We start from the raw sequence: 20,479 nt of genomic DNA on the forward strand, positions 1-20,479 counted from the left end.
ACCAAAACATGTATATGAATGTTCATAGTAGCATTATTTAAAATAGCCAAAAGGTAGGAACAACCCAAATGTCCACCAACTATGAATGGATAAAATGTAAATCTATGCAATAGGATATAATTCAGCAATAAAAAGGAACAAAGTTCTAACACATGCTACGGGATGGATGAACCTTGACATCTCTATGCTAAACAAAAGAAACTAGTCACAAAAGACCTTACATTGTGAGATTCTATAAATATGAAAAGTCAAGAATAGGGAAATCTACAGAGAAAGTAGATCAGTGGTTTCCCAGGGCGGGGAAATGGAGAGTAATTGCTAATTGGTAGGACTTTCTTTTCGGGGTGATAAAAATGTTCTAAAAATGTGGTGATGACTGCACAACTCTGTGAATATACTAAAACTATTGAATTCTATACTTTAAATGGATGAATTTTATGGTACGTAAATTAAATTTCAATAAAGATGTTAAAAAAATAAAACATTTAAAATATAAGTGGGGGGAGAACCTAAGATGGTGGCTAGGTGAGACAGGGCTAAAAAACACCTCTGTGAAAAATACTAGATAAAAACCAGAAGGTGATCCAGAATACCAGTTTCAGCAATGCACCAGCTGGGCAAGGTCTGCTAGAACCACAGGGGCCATGCATTTGGTGAAACCGGGAGTCTGCATTCTGAAACGAGTGAGTAAGCCAGCTGAAAGACCCGCAGCTGTGCTGTGGTGTGGGGAAGCCGGGGGTTGGTGTTTGGAGACAGACTAGTTCTTTAAAAAAAAAAAAAAAGGGAAAACCCAGGAGTGGCTGCAGTTGCGATGGTGGGAACCATGCAGTGAAGCATGGCAGGAGCAGGCTGAGCAGGCCTCTTGGGGTCTGGCATGGAGGATAGCCCGCTGCAGATTCCCTCAGGGCCCGGGGAACAGAGGGGAGAGCCAAAAGGAGAAAGAAACCCCGCTGCTTGCAGCTGGTTCCCCAGCGGGCTGGAGACACTCCTGCCCAGGGCCATGCCCACAGCTCAGAGCCGCACCAGTTGTCCTGGAGCTGGGAAGGAGGAACTGTGCGGTGGGGGGAGGGGGGGGTTTGAGATGCCCCATTCAGCCATCTTTGCATCAGGCTGAGAGCGCCCCTGCACAGCCCAGTGGCCCAGGGCTTCCCTTAAGGGACAGCGCACACTTGTGACATAGCACAGCCTTCCCTCAGCAGAGGTCCTGGAAGATCACAGCTGAGAAGGGGGGCCCACTCAGAAAACCCAGGGATGCTACGTCAATGCCGGTGGTTTGTGGGTCAGCCACAGAGAAAATCTGGGGCAAAACTGAAGTGAAGGCTTAGACTCTTGCAATAGCCTTGAATCTCCGGGAACACCTGGGAGGTTTGAATATTAAAGCTGCCCTGCCTCCCTAACCACCCAGACACATGCCCCATATTCAGGGCGGACAGCACCAAAAACACACCCAAATTGAGTTCACCAACTGAATCATCTCCCCACATACCACAAAGACAAAGTTGAGGAGAACTGACTTGAGGGGTATAGGCGACTCGCAGACGCCATCTGCTGGTTAGTTAGAGAAAGTGTATGCCACCAACTTGTATTTTTGAAAAATTAGGTGGGTACTTTTTTTTTTTACAACTTGAAAGAACCCTATCAAGCAAAGCAAATGCCAAGAGGCCAAAAACAACAGAAAATCTTAATGCATATCATAAAACCAGACGATATGAAGAACCCAATCCCAAATACCCAAATCAAAATATCAGAAGAGACACAGTACTTGGCACAATTAATCAAAGAACTACAATCGAGGAATCAAAACATGGCAAAGGATATAAAGCACATGAAGAAGACCATGGCACAGGATATAGGGACATAAAGAAGACCCTAGAAGAGCATAAAGAAGAAATTGCAAGAGTAAATAAAAAAATAGAAGATCTTATGGAAATAAAAGAAATTGTTGGCCAAATTAAAAAGACTCTGGATACTCATAATACAAGATTAGAGGAAGATGAACAATGACTCAGTGTCCTAGAAGTCCACAGAACAGAAAATGAACGAACAAAAGAAAGAATGGAAAAAAAAATTGAAAAAATCGAAATGGATCTCAGGGATATGACAGATAAAATAAAACGTCCAAATGTAAGACTCACTAGTGTCCCAGAAGGGGAAGAGAAGGGTAAAGGTCTAGAAAGAGTATTCAAAGAAATTGTTGGGGAAAACTTCCCAAACCTTTTACACAATATAAATACACAAAGTATAAATGCCCAGCGAACTCCAAACAGAATAAATCCAAATAAACCCACTCTGAGACATATTCTGATCAGACTCTCAAATACTGACGAGAAGGAGCAAGTTCTGAAAGCAGCAAGAGAAAAGCAATTCACCACATACAAAGGAAACAACATAAGACTAAGTTGTGACTACTCAGAGGCCACTATGGAGGCAAGAAGGCAGTGGCATGACATATTTAAAATTCTGAGAGAGAAAAATTTCCAATCAAGAATACTTTATCCAGCAAAACTCTCCTTCAAATTTGAGGGAGAGCTTAAATTTTTCACAGACAAACAAATGCTGAGAGAGTTTGCCAATAAAAAACCTGCCCTACTTCAGATACTAAAGGGAGCCCTACCGACAGAGAAACAAAGAAAGGAGAAAGAGATATAGAGAAGTTTAACAGACATATATAGAACCTTACATCCCAAATCACCAGGATACTCATTTTTCTCTAGTGGTCATGGATCTTTCTCCAGAATGGACCATATGCTGGGACATAAAACAAGCCGCAATAAACTAAAAAAAAAAATTGAATATATTCAAAGCACATTCTCTGACAATGGAATACAAATAGAAGTCAATAATTTTTGAATTCTAACTCCACAATTTACTTCCTACATGATATAAAATACACAAACTCTAATGACAAATCAGTGGTTTTGAACTCAATGTAAAATATGTAATTTTTGACAAGAACTATATAAAGGTGGGGGAATGGAGGAGTATAGAAACATAGTTTTTGTGTCCTATTGAAGTTAAGTTGGTATCAAAGAAAAACAAGATTGTTATGGATTTAAGAGGTTACTTTTAAGCCCCACAATAAACACAAAGAAATTATCAGAGAATATGATGAAAAGTAGATGAAAAGTAGAGTATGGGTTAAGAGAAATAGGGGAAGGAGCAATGGGGAGTTAAGAAATGAGTGTAGGGTTGCTGTTTGAGGTGAAGGGAAATTTCTAGTAATGGATGGTGGGAAGGAGATAGCATTACATCATTCTAAATGTGATTAATCCCACTAATGGAAGGCTAGAGAGGGGGTAGAATGGGAAGATTTAGGCTCTATATATGTTTCCACAACTGAGGAAGAAAAAAAAAAAAGACAGTCTAAATAGATGACAATTGAATGCCAAGGATGACCCTGGATGGGATCTGAGGATGGAGGACAGGAGGCTCAAAGGGACACAGTTGAGACATAAGAAAAAAAAAGGAAATATAGAATGTAAGCTTTGTATCAATGTTGAATCTCTTGTACTTCTTAGCTGCGTTTAATGGGATAGCATAAAAGAATGTTCTTGTTCATGGGAATTGTATATGTAAATTACAGTGTTTGTTCAAGGATGTGTGCAGCTAGCTCTCATATGTTCAGAAGATAGAGCAATAGATGATGGATGATAGATAGGGAGGGAGGGAGGGAGGGAAAGAAATAGCAGTGTGACAGCATGTTAAAGTTGGTGGACTGGGGTATCAGGGGAGAGGGGTCAGGGTATGCTGGAGTTCTGTGTATGGGGTTTTTATTGTTTTTGCAACTGTTCCTATAACTTTGAATTTATTTCAAAATAAAATTTTTTAAAAATGGGATACTGACATCTACTCCATAGGGTGATTATCAGATTAAACGAGCTCATGAAGATAAAGCAATGAGAACAGGGTGTGATATGTTGTTAGTGGTTAGTTATTGGAAGCTCTTATAATCATCATCATTATTAGCTCTATAATATATAACATTATATAATAATGTACTGTTTTTATTCAGCTGATCCACAGAAGACCATAATACTACAGATTATGTGGATTATGGTGGAAGCCATAATCCTACATTCTCAGGGAATTGATAGCAATGAAAAGGGCTTGAGAGGTAAGAGAAAACCAACATGGCATGATAGAAACCAAAGGAATCACGACAAGAGAAAGGAAGTGATTAATAATGCCAAATACTCCAGGAGATAAAGTCATGTAAGGCTAGAAGGAATCTACTGGTTTGGGCTAATGAAAGAGTTTTGGTGATGGATGGTGGTGATGGTAGCACAACATTGTGAATATAATTAACACCACTGAATTACAGAGTTGAGTGTGGTTAAAGGGGGAAATCTGAGAGTGGATATATGTTATCAGAATAAAAATTTTTTAAAAAACCAACGTAGGACTGTACGACACAAATAGTGAACCCTAACATAAACTAGGACTATATTTAATAGTGAAACTACAATAATAATGTTTCATCAATTGTATCAAAGGTACCAAAATGTTAATCATAGGGAAAACTGTGGGGGTGGGGTATGTGGGAACTCTGTATTTTCTGCATGATTTTTCTGTAAACCTATATCTTCTCTAATAAAATATTTAAAATATATATATATAAGTGGGCTCAAAGCTAAGACAGACATTACTGTGAATCAATGCCTAGAGTTGTGGTCTTTAGAAAGCTGTGGGTCAAGGGAGGTGGAAGAATACAAATTGTCTCATCACAAGGAACCGAGCCAATGTACCTATTGGCCCAGTGTCAGGAACTGTGGTAAGTCCAATAGCAACCCAGGCAGGTATCTCTAATAGACATTATAAGAACCACTTCTGGATTTAGGTTCAAAACCAAAAGGGAAGGCACAGAGGGTGAGAGAACAAACATAACCAAAAGCCTTCAATTCAAAATAACCTAAAAGTTCTCCAATTTAAAATTTTCTGCTAACCAAAAATTCAAAGCATGTGAAGAAACCATGCTCATAAAATAACCACAAATATCAACTATCAAAAAATAAATTAATTCTAGTTGAAATTAATTTTATAAAACAATATAATGAATACTATTTTTAATAAAATATGCTCAAGATGTTAAAATAAGTGAAAATTAATAATTCATTTTTAAAAGCAAGAAAACATGCAGGAAAAAAGGTAGAAATGAAATAGAAACAAATGTAAAACTTGGAAGTAAAAAAGTTATAATGTAAAAATCAGATAAACTCTAGACAGAATAAAGTTGAATGGAGAATTAAGGAATTAAAAAATAATACTCAGGAGAGTGACATCATCAACATGGTGACAGAAGCCATCCCCTAGAAAAACCTCCCTAGAGATTTAGCAAATAAAAGGAAAAATCTCACTTGCTTTGAACTCTGGCAGATGGTAGAGACTGGAGAAGGATTCCACAAATGCTGAATCAAAGAAAAAGAAAAATATCCGGTAGGAAAATTCTGTCCCAGACTGCTGGTTGGTTCTCATTCCTCTCCCCTCACTTGGTCTCGTCCTGCTTGGGAGTCACACAGAGGCAGCACGGCCCAGGTCCTCCCACCACAGACAGAGATTTCAGGGTGACTCACAGCAGCAAGTTAGAATTCCACACAAATCCAGGCACAGGGACCTAAGTCCACAGAGAACCAGGGTGGAACACAAGCCACTGAGGAGTGCTGCACACTATTATTGGACAAAATAGACTGTAAGTCAAAAGCTGTTAAAAGAGACAAAGAAGGACACTATGTATTAAAATGGGCATCCACCAGGAAGAAAAAACAATCATAAATATTTATACACCAAACCACAGTACCCCAAATTATATGAGACAAACACTGGCAAAACTGAAGGGAGAAATAGACTTCCTATTGTAGATAACACTATAATAATAGTTGGAGACTTCAATACACCAGTTTTCTCAATAATTGGAACATCAAGACAAAAGATCAATGAGGAAACAGAGAACCTGAAAAATATGATATATGAACTAGATCTAACAGACATATACAGAACATTGCACTCCAAAACAGCAGGATATGCATTCTTCTTAAGTGAACATGGATCATTCTCCAGGATAGACCTCATTATGGGTCGCAAAACAAGTCTCAACAAATTTAAAAATACTGAAATTACACAAAGCATCTTCTCTGACCATAATGGAATGAAGCTGGAAATCAGTAATAGGCAGAGAACTGGAAAATCCACAAATATATGAAAATTAAATAACACACTCTTGAACAATGAGTGGGTCAAAGAAGAAATTGCAAGGGAAATCAGTAAATATCTTGAGACAAATGAAAAGGAAAACACAACATATCAGAACTTATGGGATTCAATGAAGGCAGTGCTGAGAGGGAAATTTATAGTTCTAAATGCTTACATTAAAAAAGAAGAGAGCTAATTCAAAGACCTGATGGCACAACTGGAAGAACTAGAAAAAGAACAGCACACTAACCCCCAAAACAAACAGAAGGAAAGAAATAACAAAACTAGAGCTGAAATAAATAAAATTGAGAGTAAAAAAACAATTGAGAGAATTAACAAAATTAAAGTTGCTTCTTTGAAAAGATCAATAAAATTGACAAACCTTTAGCTAGACTGATGAAGAAAAAAAAGAGAGAGGACACTAATAACCAAATCAGAAATGAGGAGGGACATTATTACCGATACCACAGAAATAAAAAAGATCATAAAAAGATACTATAAAAAACTTGTATGCCAACAAACTAGATGAAATGGACAAATTCCTAGAACACATGAACAACCTACACTGATTCAAGAAGAAAGAGTAGACCTTAGCAGACAAATCACAAGTAAAGAGACTGAATCAGTCATCAAAAACCTCCCAAGATAGGAAACCTCAGGACCAGACAGCTTCACAGGTGATTTCTACCAATCATTCCAAGAAGAATTAATACCAATCCTGCTCAAATTATTCCAAAAAACTGAGGCTTCCATGAAGCCAACATCACCCTAATACCCAAGCCAGATAAAGATACTACAAGAAAAGGAAATTAGAGACCAATTCCTCTAATGAATATAGATGCAAAAATCCTTAACAAAATACTTACAAATCAAATCCAACAGCACATTAAAAGAATTATATACACCATGATCAAATGGGTTTTATCTCATATATTCAAGGGTTGTTCAACACAAGAAAATCAAATAATGTAATACACTTCATTAAGAAATTGAAGGGGAAAAAAAACCACATGATTATCTCGATTGACACAGAAAAGGCATTCAACAAAATCCAGCATCCTTTCTTGATAAAAACACTTTGAAAGATAGGAATAGAAGGAAACTCAACAGGATAAAAGGCATATTGAAAAACCCATAGCTAACACTGTACCCAAAGGTGAAAGACTGAAAGCTTTCCCTCTAAGATTTAGAACAAGGCAAGGATGCCCAGTATCACCACTGTTATTTAACATTGTGCTAGAAGTTCTAGGCATCCAAATTGGAAAGGAAGAAGTAAAACTTCCACTATGTGTGACATGATCCTATATCTAGAAAGTTCCAAAAAAACCCACAACAAAGCTACTTGAGCAAATAAATGAATTCAGCAAAATGGTGAGATAGAAGATCAATATGCAAAAATTAGTGTTTCTATGCACTAGTAACGAGCAACCTGAGGAGGAAATCAAGAAAAAGATTCCATTTACAATAGCAACTAAAATAATAAAACATCTAGGAATAAATTTAACCAAAGATATAAAGAACATGTACACAGAACACTACAAAATACTGCTAAAAGAAATCAAAGAAGACCTAAATAAATGGAAGGACATTCCATGTTCATGGATTAGAAGACTAAATATCATTAAGATGTCAATTCTACCCAGATTTATTTACAGATTCAACCCAAGCCCTATCAAAACTCCAACAGCCTACTTTGCAGAAATGGAAAAGCCAATAATGAAATTTATTTGGAAGGGTAAGGGGCCCTAAATGGCCAAACATCTTGAAAAAGAGGAAAGCAGTTGGAGGATTCACACTTCTTGACTTTAAAACATATTACAAATCTACAGTGGTCAAAACAGCATGGTACTTCCATGTTCATGGATAGGAAGGCTAAATGTCATTAAGATGTCAATTCTACCCAAATTCATCTACAGATTCAATGCAATCCCAATCAAAATTCCAACAACCTACTTTGCAGACTTGGAAAAGCTAGTTATCAAATTTATTTGGAAAGGGAAGATGCCTCGAATTGCTAAAGACACTCTAAAAAAGAAAAATGAAGTCGGAGGACTTACACTCCCTGACTTTGAAGCTTATTATAAAGCCACAGTTGTCAAAACAGCATGGTACTGGCACAAAGGTAGACATACAGATCAATGGAATTGAATTGAGAATTCAGAGATAGACCCTCAGATCTATGGCTGACTGATCTTTGATAAGGCCCCCAAAGTCACTGAACTGGGTCATAATGGTCTTTTCAACAAATGGGGCTGGGAGAGTTGGATATCCATACCAAAAGAATGAAAGAGGACCCCTATCTCACACCCTACACAAAAATTAACTCAAAATGGACCAAAGATCTCAATATAAAAGAAAGTACCATAAAACTCCTAGAAGATAATGTAGGAAAACATCTTCAAGACCTTGTATTAGGCGGCCACTTCCTAGACTTTACATCCAAAGCACAAGCAACAAAAGAGAAAATAGATAAATGGGAACTCCTCAAGCTTAGAAGTTTCTGCACCTTAAAGGAATTTCTCAAAAAGGTAAAGAGGCAGCCAACTCAATGGGAAAAAATTTTTGGAAACCATGTATCTGACAAAAGACTGATATCTTGCATATATAAAGAGATCCTACAACTCAATGACAATAGTACAGACAGCCCAATTATAAAATGGGCAAAAGATATGAAAAGACAGTTCTCTGAAGAGGAAATACAAATGGCCAAGAAACACATGAAAAAATGTTCAGCTTCACTAGCTATTAGAGAGATGCAAATTAAGACCACAATGAGATACCATCTAACACCGGTTAGAATGGCTGCCATTAAACAAACAGGAAACTACAAATGCTGGAGCGGATGTGGAGAAATTGGAACTCTTATTCATTGTTGGTGAACTGTATAATGGTTCAGCCACTCTGGAAGTCAGTCTGGCAGTTCCTTAGAAAACTAGATATAGAGTTACCATTCGATCCAGCGATTGCACTTCTCGGTATATACCCGGAAGATCGGAAAGCAGTGACATGAACAGATATCTGCACGCCAATGGTCATAGCAGCATTATTCACAATTGCCAAGAGATGGAAACAACCCAAATGTCCTCCAACAGATGAGTGGATAAAGAAAATGTGGTATATACACACGATGGACTACTACACGGCAGTAAGAAGGAACGATCTCATGAAACATATGACAACATGGATGAACCTTGAAGACATAATGCTAAGCGAAATAAGCCAGGCACAAAAAGAGAAATATTATATGCTACCACTAATGTGAACTTTGAAAAATGTAAAACAAATGGTTTATAATGTAGAATGTAGGGGAACTAGCAATAGAGAACAATTAAGGAAGGGGGAACAATAATCCAAGAAGAACAGATAAGCTATTTAACGTTCTGGGGATGCCCAGGAATGACTATGGTCTGTTAATTTCTGATGGATATAGTCGGAACAAGTTCACAGAAATGTTGCTATATTAGGTAACTTTCTTGGGGTAAAGTAGGAACATGTTGGAAGTTAAGCAGTTATCTTAGGTTAGTTGTCTTTTTCTTACGCCCTTGTTATGGTCTCTTTGAAATGTTCTTTTATTGTATGTTTTTTGTTTTTTTTTCTTAATTTTTTTAAATTTTTTTATTTTTCATACAGTTGATTTAAAAAAACAAAAAAAAACAAAAACAAGGAAAAAAATATGTAGAGCCCCCTTGAGGAGCCTGTGGAGAATGCAGGGGTATTGGCCTACCCCACCTCAATGGTTGCTAACATGACCACAGACATAGAGGACTGGTGGTTTGATGGGTTGAGCCCTCTACCGTAGGATTTACCCTTGGGAAGACGGTTGCTGCAAAGGAGAGGCTAGGCCTCTGCGGTCGCAGTTGATTCGTCTGGGGGGGGTGGCGGCCGGTTGCTAAATTCTAGGCTCTCAGGATTGCTCGGAGGGTACCGGCGGCGGGGGCTCTTTCCCGGAGGCGAGGGCGAGGCGGGGGACTTGGCCAGGTCCCCGGCGGGGTGGCGTGCAAGGTGTGGAGGGCGGCGAGAAGGAACAGGCGGGACACGTTTCTTTTAGGGTGAAGAAACCAAGAGAGAGATTTATTAGGGGAGAGTACAAACTTATATCGGGCGGTTTAGAGGGCGGGGTAGTTGTAGAGGTTAAAGGCTTGGATTGGTTCTGAGAGGGCGCGGAGGTTGTCCTTGGTTGTTGGGTGTTGCACAATGATTGGTGCATGCGCACTGGCAGTAGGGGACGTTGCATTGTAACGGAGGGGTTGAGTGGTTAGACGAGGGAGGCGGTCTTACCCGGCAAGCTTCCTCCAACGGTTGGTTTTGGGTGAGGAATTGGGGTCTGCCTCCGGCCTCACCTTCTCAGGCCCGGGGGGCTGTGGAGGGCGCTGTCACCCGTACCCACTACCCTCCCCAGGGGTGGATCCGGTCCCCCGGCCCAGGCCCGCCAGGTTGAAGCACGTAATCAGTATCCCGCAGGCCTCCCTATAATTGTGCCTAAGAGCCTCCTCCCAAATGCCTCTTTGTTGCTCAGTTGTGGCCCTCTCTCTCTAGCCAAGCCAACTTGAAAAGTGAAATCACTGCCCTCCCCCCTACATGGGATCAGACACCCAGGGGAGTGAATCTCCCTGGCAACGTGGAATATAACTCCCGGGGAGGAATGCAGACCCAGCATCGTGGGATGGAGAACATCTTCTTGACCAAAAGGGGGATGTGAAAGGAAATGAAATAAGCTTCAGTGGCAGAGAGATTCCAAAAGGAGCCGAGAGGTCACTCTGGTGGGCACTCTTATGCACACCTTAGACAACCCTTTTTAGGTTCTAAAGAATTGGGGTAGCTGGTGGTGGATACCTGAAACTATCAAACTACAACCCAGAACCCATGAATCTTGAAGACAATTGTATAAAAATGTAGCTTATGAGGGGTGACAATGGGATTGGGAAAGCCATAAGGACCACACTCCACTTTGTCTAGTTTATGGATGGATGAGTAGAAAAATAGGGGAAGGAAAGAAACAAACAGACAAAGGTACCCAGTGTTCTTTTTTACTTCAATTGCTCTTTTTCACTTTAATTATTATTCTTGTTATTTTTGTGTGTGTGCTAATGAAGGTGTCAGGGATTGATTTAGGTGATGAATGTACAACTATGTAATGGTACTGTGAACAATCGAATGTATGATTTGTTTTGTATGACTGCATGGTATGTGAATATATCTCAATAAAATGAAGATTTAAAAAAGAAAAAAAAAGAAAACACACATGCACACACACACACACACACACACACACAAAGAAAAAAAAACCAGCATGGTACAGGAATAAAGACAGATACATTAGCCAGTGGAATAGCATTGGGAGTTCAGAAATAGACCATCACAATCTATGGTCAATTGATTTTTGATGAGGCTGCCAAATCCACTCAACTGAAACAGTACAATCTCTTCAACAAATGGTGCTGGGAGAACTATCCAAAAGAATGAAAGAGGACCTCTATCTCACATCTCATACAAAAATTAACCCAAAATGGATCAAAGACCTAAATCTAAGAGCCAGGACCATAAAAATCTTAGAAGAAAATGTAGGGAAACATATTTAAAATCTTGTATTAGGCAATGGTTTCTTAGACTTTACACCCAAAGCACAAGGAACAAAAAAAAAAAAGATAAATGGGACCTACTCAGAACTGAATAGTTTTGTGCTTCAAAGAACTTTGTCAAGAAAACGAAAAGGCAGCTACTCAATGGGAGAAAATATTTGGAAACCACATATCTGATAAGGGTTTAATATCCATAATACATAAAGAAATCCTACAATTCAACAATGAAAGGACAAACAACCCAATTAAAAAATGGACAAAAGACTTGAGCATTTTTACAAAGAAGAAATACAAATGGCTCGAAAGCATGTGAAAAGATGCTCAACATCACTAGCTATTAGAGAAATGCAAATCAAAACCACAATGAGATACCATTTCACACCTACTAGGCCACTACTAAAAAAACAGAAAAGAAGTGTTGGAGAATATGTGGAGAAACAGGAACATTCATTCATTGCTGGTGGGAATGTAAAACTGTGCGGCTGCTGTAGAAGACAGTTTGGCAGTTTCTCAGGAAGCTAACTATTGAATTGCCATATGATTAGGCAATCCTGCTAGTAGGTATGTACCCAGAAGAACTGAAAGCAGGGATGTGAGCAGACATTTGCATACTGATGGTTCATAGCAGCAGTGTTCACAACTGCCAAAAGATGGAAGCAACCCAAGTGTCCATCAACCAATATACATCAACATTATAAATGTACAATGTGGTATATACATATGATGGAATATTATTCATCTATAAGAAGGAATGAAGTTATGGTGCATGCAACAACATGGATGAACCTTGCGGACATTATGTTGAGTGAAATAAGCCTGACATAAAATGACAAATATAGTATTATCTCACCAATATGATCTAATTTTAATAAGCAAACTCATACAGTTAGAATCTAGAATATAAGTTACAAGGGGATAGACTGGAGGTAGAGAATAGGGAGCTGATGCTTAATAATGTACAGTATTTCTATTTAGGTTGATTGTAAAGGTTTGGAAAAGGATGGAGGGGGAAGGTAGCACATTATCATGCGTGTAATTAATAGCAATTAATTATGCATGTCACTGGGTTGAAAGGGGAAGTGTTGGGTCATGTATGTTACTAGAACGAAAGTTAGAAGATAAAACATGGGACTGTATAACACAGTGAACTCTGTTGTAGATGATGGACTGGGGTACAAGTATAAGAATGTTCTTTCATGAATTTGCTAAAACATAGCACAAAATAGAAACTGGCTTTATTACTATTTTTATAGAATTTTACTGTACTTTTTTCTAGTAATCCTGTTTGTGGGTTTCCTATAGGATTTGAATCCCAACTCCCCTAGGAAATTGTAGGATTAAATAAAATTTCTAGGATTTTCCTCCCAGCAGACCAATAATGCATAAATGATTCTTTACTATTCCACAATGATGGAGATATAAAGCCCCCAGAAATAAATTCCTCTGGACTCTTGTCCTTTGCCTACAAGTAAAGAAATGTCTGCCTTATTATCTATGGCTATAATCCTAAGCATTGAAGAGATACTTACTGCCTTAGTAGAATGATTTAATAAAAAATAAATCAACATCCAAATAAACTAAACTACTCTTACTGCTGCTTGTTTTTTACCCTGTTACAGGCACAGATTTAGTGTAAGCTATGCTGAGGACTGGCATCATTTTTCAAACACAGAAGTTTATTACCTGCAGTAGGCAGATCTTAATGACTGTGATATAGGTGTCAGAGGAACACCATTTTCATCTAAGGCCCAGGAGAGAGAATAGCTTAGTTTCCCTGATGTCAATAGACAAAGTTCTTCAGTTCCGTTTCCCTCAAGAAGAAAAGGCAGATCTGTTTACAGAAGGCATTAAAAACATGATTTTTTTTTAAAGTGTGCAGTTTGAACACATTGTAGGTTTTTTTCTTGATTTCTACATGTGGATGACAACTGTGCTCTAGGACCATAAAGGAAGTTCTGTGCTGACCCCATGTTCTAATCCTAGAGCTCTCCCTCCTCTCCCCTGTAAGATACCTTAAGGTGGAGATGGCTTCAAATAGACTACAAAAGGGAGAGGAAAATTTTGAATTGGACTCACAGAGAAGGAATCGCTATTTTCCTCTTCTTCTACTGGCAGTTTCTTTATCATTCTTTCTAGAAGTGGCTTTCAACAAGAAGGGAACCACTGCAGCAGAAAAAGAGGCAGACAAACTACTCTTGCTCCCCTTACCCTAGATTCCTCTGAGTCATCTCCCTTTCCACATTTTCTCTCTCAATCTCCAGAGACCTTAAGGATATTCCTTGAAACTTCTGCCAGCTCCTGTGCCCCCTAATATTTTTGAACCCTGAGTCTTTTCTCCTGGGGTTCCACAACCTATTTTTCTGCCTCATCTGACCTCTAAGCAGACTGCATTCATCCCTCTTTCTTTGCTCTTTTCAGGCTCTTTTGCTTACTTATTTTATTCTTTCTCCTCTAACTGCTCACTCGTTTATACTTCCTTCCTTTTTATCAGGTGGATGCAAGCAGCTGCAAAACCTCTAGGAAGGTGAATGGGAAGGAATCCAGGGGAGAAGGAGAGGAATGGCAGTATTCTTACAGAGATGCTAACTTAAATTTCTGCATTAAGAGGAGTAAAATCAGTTGAGAAACAAATGAACAGAAATGTCTCTGCTTTGTTCCCTTCCCTTTCCCTCCCTCCTTCTATCCCTCTCTTCCTTTCTTTCTCTTTTCTCTGTACAATTCAAAGACTAATCAGACATCTCCTGGAGAACCAGTAGGCTTCACTAGAGGAGAGTAGAGGCAGAGCAGTCTGTCCATTTAGTAGCAGAGCTTGTGTTCCAGAAAGCTTCAGAGGACGAAGAAAAAACACAGTTGCTAACTCCAATTTAAATTTCCCAAAAATTTGATTCAAAACAAGCTGAAAACAATCTAGTTTAAAGTCTGAAAGGAGAATTTAATTCATTTTTAACGCAATACTGTAACTATAGGATTCTCTACTCACGTAAATGACCCAGGGTCATTCAGGATGTGGCACTCATGAAGAAAATGTACTCATGAAGAAAATAAAGGGGAATAAACATTTTTATAAACTCACTGCTTCCTACTTCTCCGTATGCAGGCATGACCAGCTTATCACAGCTAAACTCTACATAATCCAAATCTGTTTTGCTTTTCAGCTCTGTGTTGTTAGGTAAAGGTAAATATAGTTTTGCCAGTAAGATTGTTCTTTTACTTATTTCATAAACCTACATATAAAAGAAATGGTTGATAGTTCATTAAAAACACAAAAATTTGCATGAAACTATACTAATTTTTATTATGTGATAAAAACCTGGGTTGAATTATTTAGGAGAATGGAAAGTTCATCAGATCATGGAATCCAAAGACAGGTTGAACAGTTAAGCTATGTAGGAGGGAGGAAAGTCCCCAGAGGGGGAAAGAAGGTGCTGGGTAGACAGTCCTATAGATGCCTACTGGGTATTAAACCCAAGGCCTCTGATTTCATATGCAATGCTTTTTAGTAAAATCCCAGGCAAGCCCACTGCCATAACTAAAAGCCTAGTTTTTCTCAATAAAAATCTTATATATCTAAATCTATATACTGTGCTGTCAGTGCTCGGGGAAGCAGAGTGATATGTGCTCTAAGATCAAGAACATTAAGGGGGAAAAACCTGAAAGATGTTTTGAAAGAAAGAATCCGCCAATATAAAAGGATGGTTAATTAATCAAAAAAGCATAGAGAAAGGAAAGTCAAAGAGGCAAATTTTTTTTTCTAGTCACTTAAATAATGTCCTGGTAAGCATGAATTTAAGCCAACATAGTATCCCATTGACAAAAGCATGCTTAATGTGGAAAGGTTTGTGGGATTATAGTCATGGGACTAAGTATTCGGGTCTGTGAAAGAAATTTCTTATTTTGAGTTAGTAAACTAGCTAACAGTGGAGGCATGGAGTTATGTACTCCAGGAAAACATAATCTTAATCCATTCCTCTGGGTGTTAAACCACAAGGTTACTACAGTTAAGGTGTGGCCTAACTAACTCAAGATGGGTCTTCATCCTATTTCTGGAGGCCTTATATAGGTCACAGAGAAAAAGCCACATGGAGGAGAAGGAGCTGGAAATCAACAAGAACCCAGAGGAGTTCTTACTGCATGTGCATTGTGATGTGACAGAAAAGCCAAGGACCAAGGATTGCTCACAGCCAGCCCCAGGATACCACAGCCCTCAGGAAGAAAGCAACACCTTGCTAATATCTCAATTTTGGACTTCTAGCCTCAAAACTGGGAGTCAGTAATTTCCTAAGTCTAAGCAATTGTACAGCATTTGTTTTAGCAGCTGGGAAACTAAAAACACTAACTAAATAAAGAAAATGAACACACACACACACACACACACACACACACATTCAAATGTTAAACTGGCACTCTGATTTTACATATCAGCCTTGTGGATTTGCTTAGGGTACGGAGACACATTCTCACTGGATGATCAAATCCAGTTTCTAAGACTGTAGGGGTGGGGGCCAGATCCTGGACAGTGAATGTACTGAAGCAGATCATTTTATCCATTGAGTTCTCCCAGGAGACAGTCTTGTCCCCTGATGGCAGCTATCAACCACCGTGTGGCCAATATGGAGCATCCTAAAGGGCTGAGAATGAAAGTGGGCATTATAAATGGAGGAATCGCTTTCTCCCTGCTCTTAGTTTGTTAGGATCATGTGCTAAGTGATGGGATGAAGAAGGACTCAAAAATAAACATTTACCTCATTTGGGGGGACAGATTTTAAACTGCAGATGACTGGATTATTATGTCACCATTTATTTAGGTACAAAAGCATTGAAGTATAGCCAGAATATTATTATTATGTCTCTCTATTTCAAAAGAGAGACATTCTAAAATGATAGGAAATAGATAGCATGAATGAATAAATGAATAGAGCATCTGATAAGGGACTGAAAAATATTTTAGGCATTATAAAAACAATGGTAACTTTGATATAGGTTAGTAATTATAACTCTCTCCCCGCCTACCTGCCTTACTCCCAAATCTTTATTCACTTCTAACTTTTCTACCTTTAAGCTTAACCACTACATTAATCATTACAACTCCTTTACTATCCATAATTTTTCTCCATTGTCCTATTTACTTCTTCCTTTAGTTCAGGGGTTCTTATGATGGGGTTCTTGGACAGGGATTGGGGGTTTGTTGGGTGAATATTTTTTCATCAGAGTCCTAAAGGGATCCAAACTCCAAATCAAGGTGGAAAAGAAATATAGGAAGAGACTGAAACCAGCAAGTCAAGGCTAGGGGAATTTGGAGAAGGCATTCAACACTTACAATAGCTATATTATTCAGTATACTTTAAACAACCCCCTTCCACCTCACTCACACAAGAACAGAATATTGCATATCCAGGGTTAGCAGGAATTTTAAAACAGAACAGAGAACAGAAGTACTTGGTTCAACCACATATTAAATAATTTTGCACTTATAGCATAAGAGATTACTGATTAATTTAAATACATTAATTATAAATATCTTGCCTACTTATATAAATCAGTCTTCTATAAAAGAAATTACTTATCATATATAACAATAGCTAAAATTTTTTAAATTACATATGGCATAAAATAATATACAAAAGTAAATAATAAAGGCATACCTCCAAACAAATTGTTTCAGGCCAATATATTAGCTGGATATGGAAAATTTGCTGAAACATGACTTTAAAATCAAACTGGAGGGGGGATACTGAAGTGCAAGAAACCTGTTTGTCGTTGTAAAATATTTTAATAAAATATTTAAGCTTCTGGATTTTGATTCTCCTTTTTTGTTCATGCCTAAAAATAAAACAAACCTTTAAATGATCCTTGAAATGAAAAATAGATATAAATTATTGTTCTTTTTGAGATGTATCTTAGCATGTTAAAAAGAAGATGACTGTTTTAGAGGATAAACGGTACCTTTATGTCAATGACACTGGCCTGTATGCGGCTAAAGCTTCTTCTACTCAGTTATATGTTTTTAAAGAAATACATTCATTCAAAAATAAAAAAGAAGCAAAATCAGAGTACTATAAATCATTCAGTCCATTTATTTGCCTAAATTATCACTTAAGGAGATTACAGCATTTACCCTCCAGATGCCTTATGAGAGGACAGAACTGAGGGACTTAAGAATGGGGTGGGTAGGGGATCTTGAATCAAGACTTTGAAAATACATTCTAAACTTTTAAAAGACACACACGTATTCACACATACCAGGTTTTCAATAACCTCAAGGAGGCAGCTCTAGGCAACAGGCTTGCTGTGACTTCTTAAAAATCTCTGTAAATTCCCCTTTGCTGTGTACCCTTTTCAATGAGGACAGTGGGAAGCCATTCTTTCTCTGAACACAAAAGATCAGAAAGGCAAGCCAGGTTACTTCCCTGGGGCTTCTATGAAAACTGCTTGTTGGGAAGTAGCTTGAGAGAGATGAAACTCCTAGAAAGAGTCTTTCATCCATCCATTAATTCACTCAATCTACACTTATTAAGTATCTTCTTAGTCACACAGCACCTGGCATAATGATGTCCAGGACTTGACCCTCTTCTTCAGAAAGTGCAAGACTGACTGGAGAGATAAACATAAAGTCCCTTTCTGTTCCCCACCCTAATCATCCTATGGGCCCAAAGTCTCCCTGTCCCCTAACTGCCCTTCTTCCCTGTAACCTTCTCAGAGCACTAGGGACAAAAGATTACTCATTCTTCCTATCTCCTTGTTGGAGAAATATCTAAGTAGAACTTGTCCTTCGTGTTGCCCTGTGAAAGTAGTTTTAACAATGAACTCATGAATTGACTATGAAAATTTGTGATTCAGGATTATATTTCTATTCAGGAAATCTGGCTTGTTCCTCACCTGAAATCTGTTTTTTTTTTCTTTTTCTTTCTTTAATTTTCATCCTTAACATTAAGCATACTATTCTTTTCTAGAGAATCAATTTTTATAAAACTGGACCTTTTAAATAAATAATGACAGCCATGCTAGCAAGATGGTGTTAAATGATCTATATTCATAATACTCAAAGATGGATGCATTGGTAGAAATGTCCCATGGAATAGAGTTGAGGAAAAGTTAAACCTAGTTCAGGGCTCTGCATTGCCATATCTTCTTAAAGGGAGATGTGATCCATAGGCCTAGTAAATTGGAGAAATGAGGATATATATGATGTCTGGTTTTGCATGAATGTTTTAGGCACAGGGAGAAAACATTATGACTCAAAGAAGTCACTGCCGGAAAGGAATGTAGCTTGAACTGTCCAAGAAGAAAACTGTCCAGAGGGCCCTCTTGATAGGGAGGGGTTCTAAAACAGGTGAGTTTTGGAAAATTATTCTTAAAAATTGAACTTTTATTTGTTTGTCATTTTGTTGGATAACTATTACAAAGACCAAGATTTCCTGTTTTACCAAACAATGAATTATTATAAGCAGTTAAGATGAGTTGACTGTTATTTTGCAATATAAATACCTTCTGTTTTCCCCCATTCTTAAATCCTTTTCTTTCAGTTTTCTTCTCACTTAAACCTTATTATTCCTGTGGTGGCTTTATACGCCACATATCTACACCTAAACAACAACAAAAAGTACTACCCCAGCAGAACAAAAGACAATCATCACACATACGATGCTTAGAAATGAAGACTTTGTAAGCTCTATGGCCAAACCAGACTGGCTGGTATCCCACCTCAGTCATGTATTGAAGGTGTGACCCTCTTTAAGCATCAATCCCTTCAACTGTAAGAGGAGGATGATACCAATTACATACAGCTAAGGTGACAACTAAATGTGAAAATGTATAAAAAGCACTAACAGAGTGACTGGCATATAATACACACTGAAGAAATCTAATATTATTACTAAAAACAATACAATTAATAAACAATATATAACGAAGAAATAATTCTTTAAAAATTCTTACAGTGAACACCTGCATAAGTTTGTTAATTCTGCAGTGAAAGAAAGTTGTGGTATCAAGGCAATTGGTTTTATTCCTTCAATTTCTGTTTCTTCAACTTCTGAAGTTGAATATGAGAGGTTCTAGAAACCAAAAAAAAAAAAAAAAAAGAAAAACACAAGTTTTACAATGTACAGTCATAGTTTTGGAAAATTACTCTTAAAAACTGAACTTTTATTTATTTGTCATTTTGGTGGATAACTATTACAAAGACCAAGATTTCCTGTTTTACCAAACAATGAATTATTATAAGTAGTTAAAATGAGTTGAATGTTATTTTGCAATATAAATACCTTCTGTTTTCCTGCATTCTTAAATCCTTTTCTTTCAGTTTTCTTCTCACTCTGAGACATTTCTGACAGTTGTTCTTGTTTTTGTTCATCACATTTATTCACTTTTATCCTAATTAATAATAAATAAACTATTTAAAGCAGAAATAATGGGGATATTTGAGAGTTAAAGTCTTGCTGAAACACACCCATGCATATGGACACACACACACGACAATTTTTTAGAAATAATTTTACACACTAAGGACATGATAGATACGGTAAACTTACAAGAAAAGAAACTTCGTAAGTGTAAACTAGCCCTCAGTTTTTACAGATTTCCCCACAGCCAGTAACTTTACCATTATTGTTGATAGCCCCATCTAAGGACAAAAATAAACCTTTACTCTGGTGAGAATAAAAAACGCAGGGGATGGGGAAATATGAACTAAAGGACACATACCATGTTTCCTC

At 37.8% G+C, this 20,479-nt stretch overlaps 1 protein-coding gene across 1 annotated transcript in view; it reads right to left on the reverse strand.

Moving 5' to 3' along the window:
- CC2D2B (coiled-coil and C2 domain containing 2B) overlaps window positions 1-20,479 on the reverse strand; it is a 161,469-nt gene that overhangs the window by 72,366 nt on the left and 68,624 nt on the right. The window contains exons 12-16 of the mRNA XM_037803884.1: window positions 20,030-20,138; window positions 19,701-19,819; window positions 17,408-17,585; window positions 14,839-14,989; window positions 13,449-13,596 (exon numbers count right to left, since the gene is read on the reverse strand). Coding sequence (XP_037659812.1) covers window positions 13,449-13,596; window positions 14,839-14,989; window positions 17,408-17,585; window positions 19,701-19,819; window positions 20,030-20,138 — 705 coding nt within the window. The remainder of the gene's footprint in view (window positions 1-13,448; window positions 13,597-14,838; window positions 14,990-17,407; window positions 17,586-19,700; window positions 19,820-20,029; window positions 20,139-20,479) is intronic.

This window comes from Choloepus didactylus, chromosome 15, assembly GCF_015220235.1.
Source record: "Choloepus didactylus isolate mChoDid1 chromosome 15, mChoDid1.pri, whole genome shotgun sequence".
NCBI classification, from domain to species: domain Eukaryota; kingdom Metazoa; phylum Chordata; class Mammalia; order Pilosa; family Megalonychidae; genus Choloepus; species Choloepus didactylus.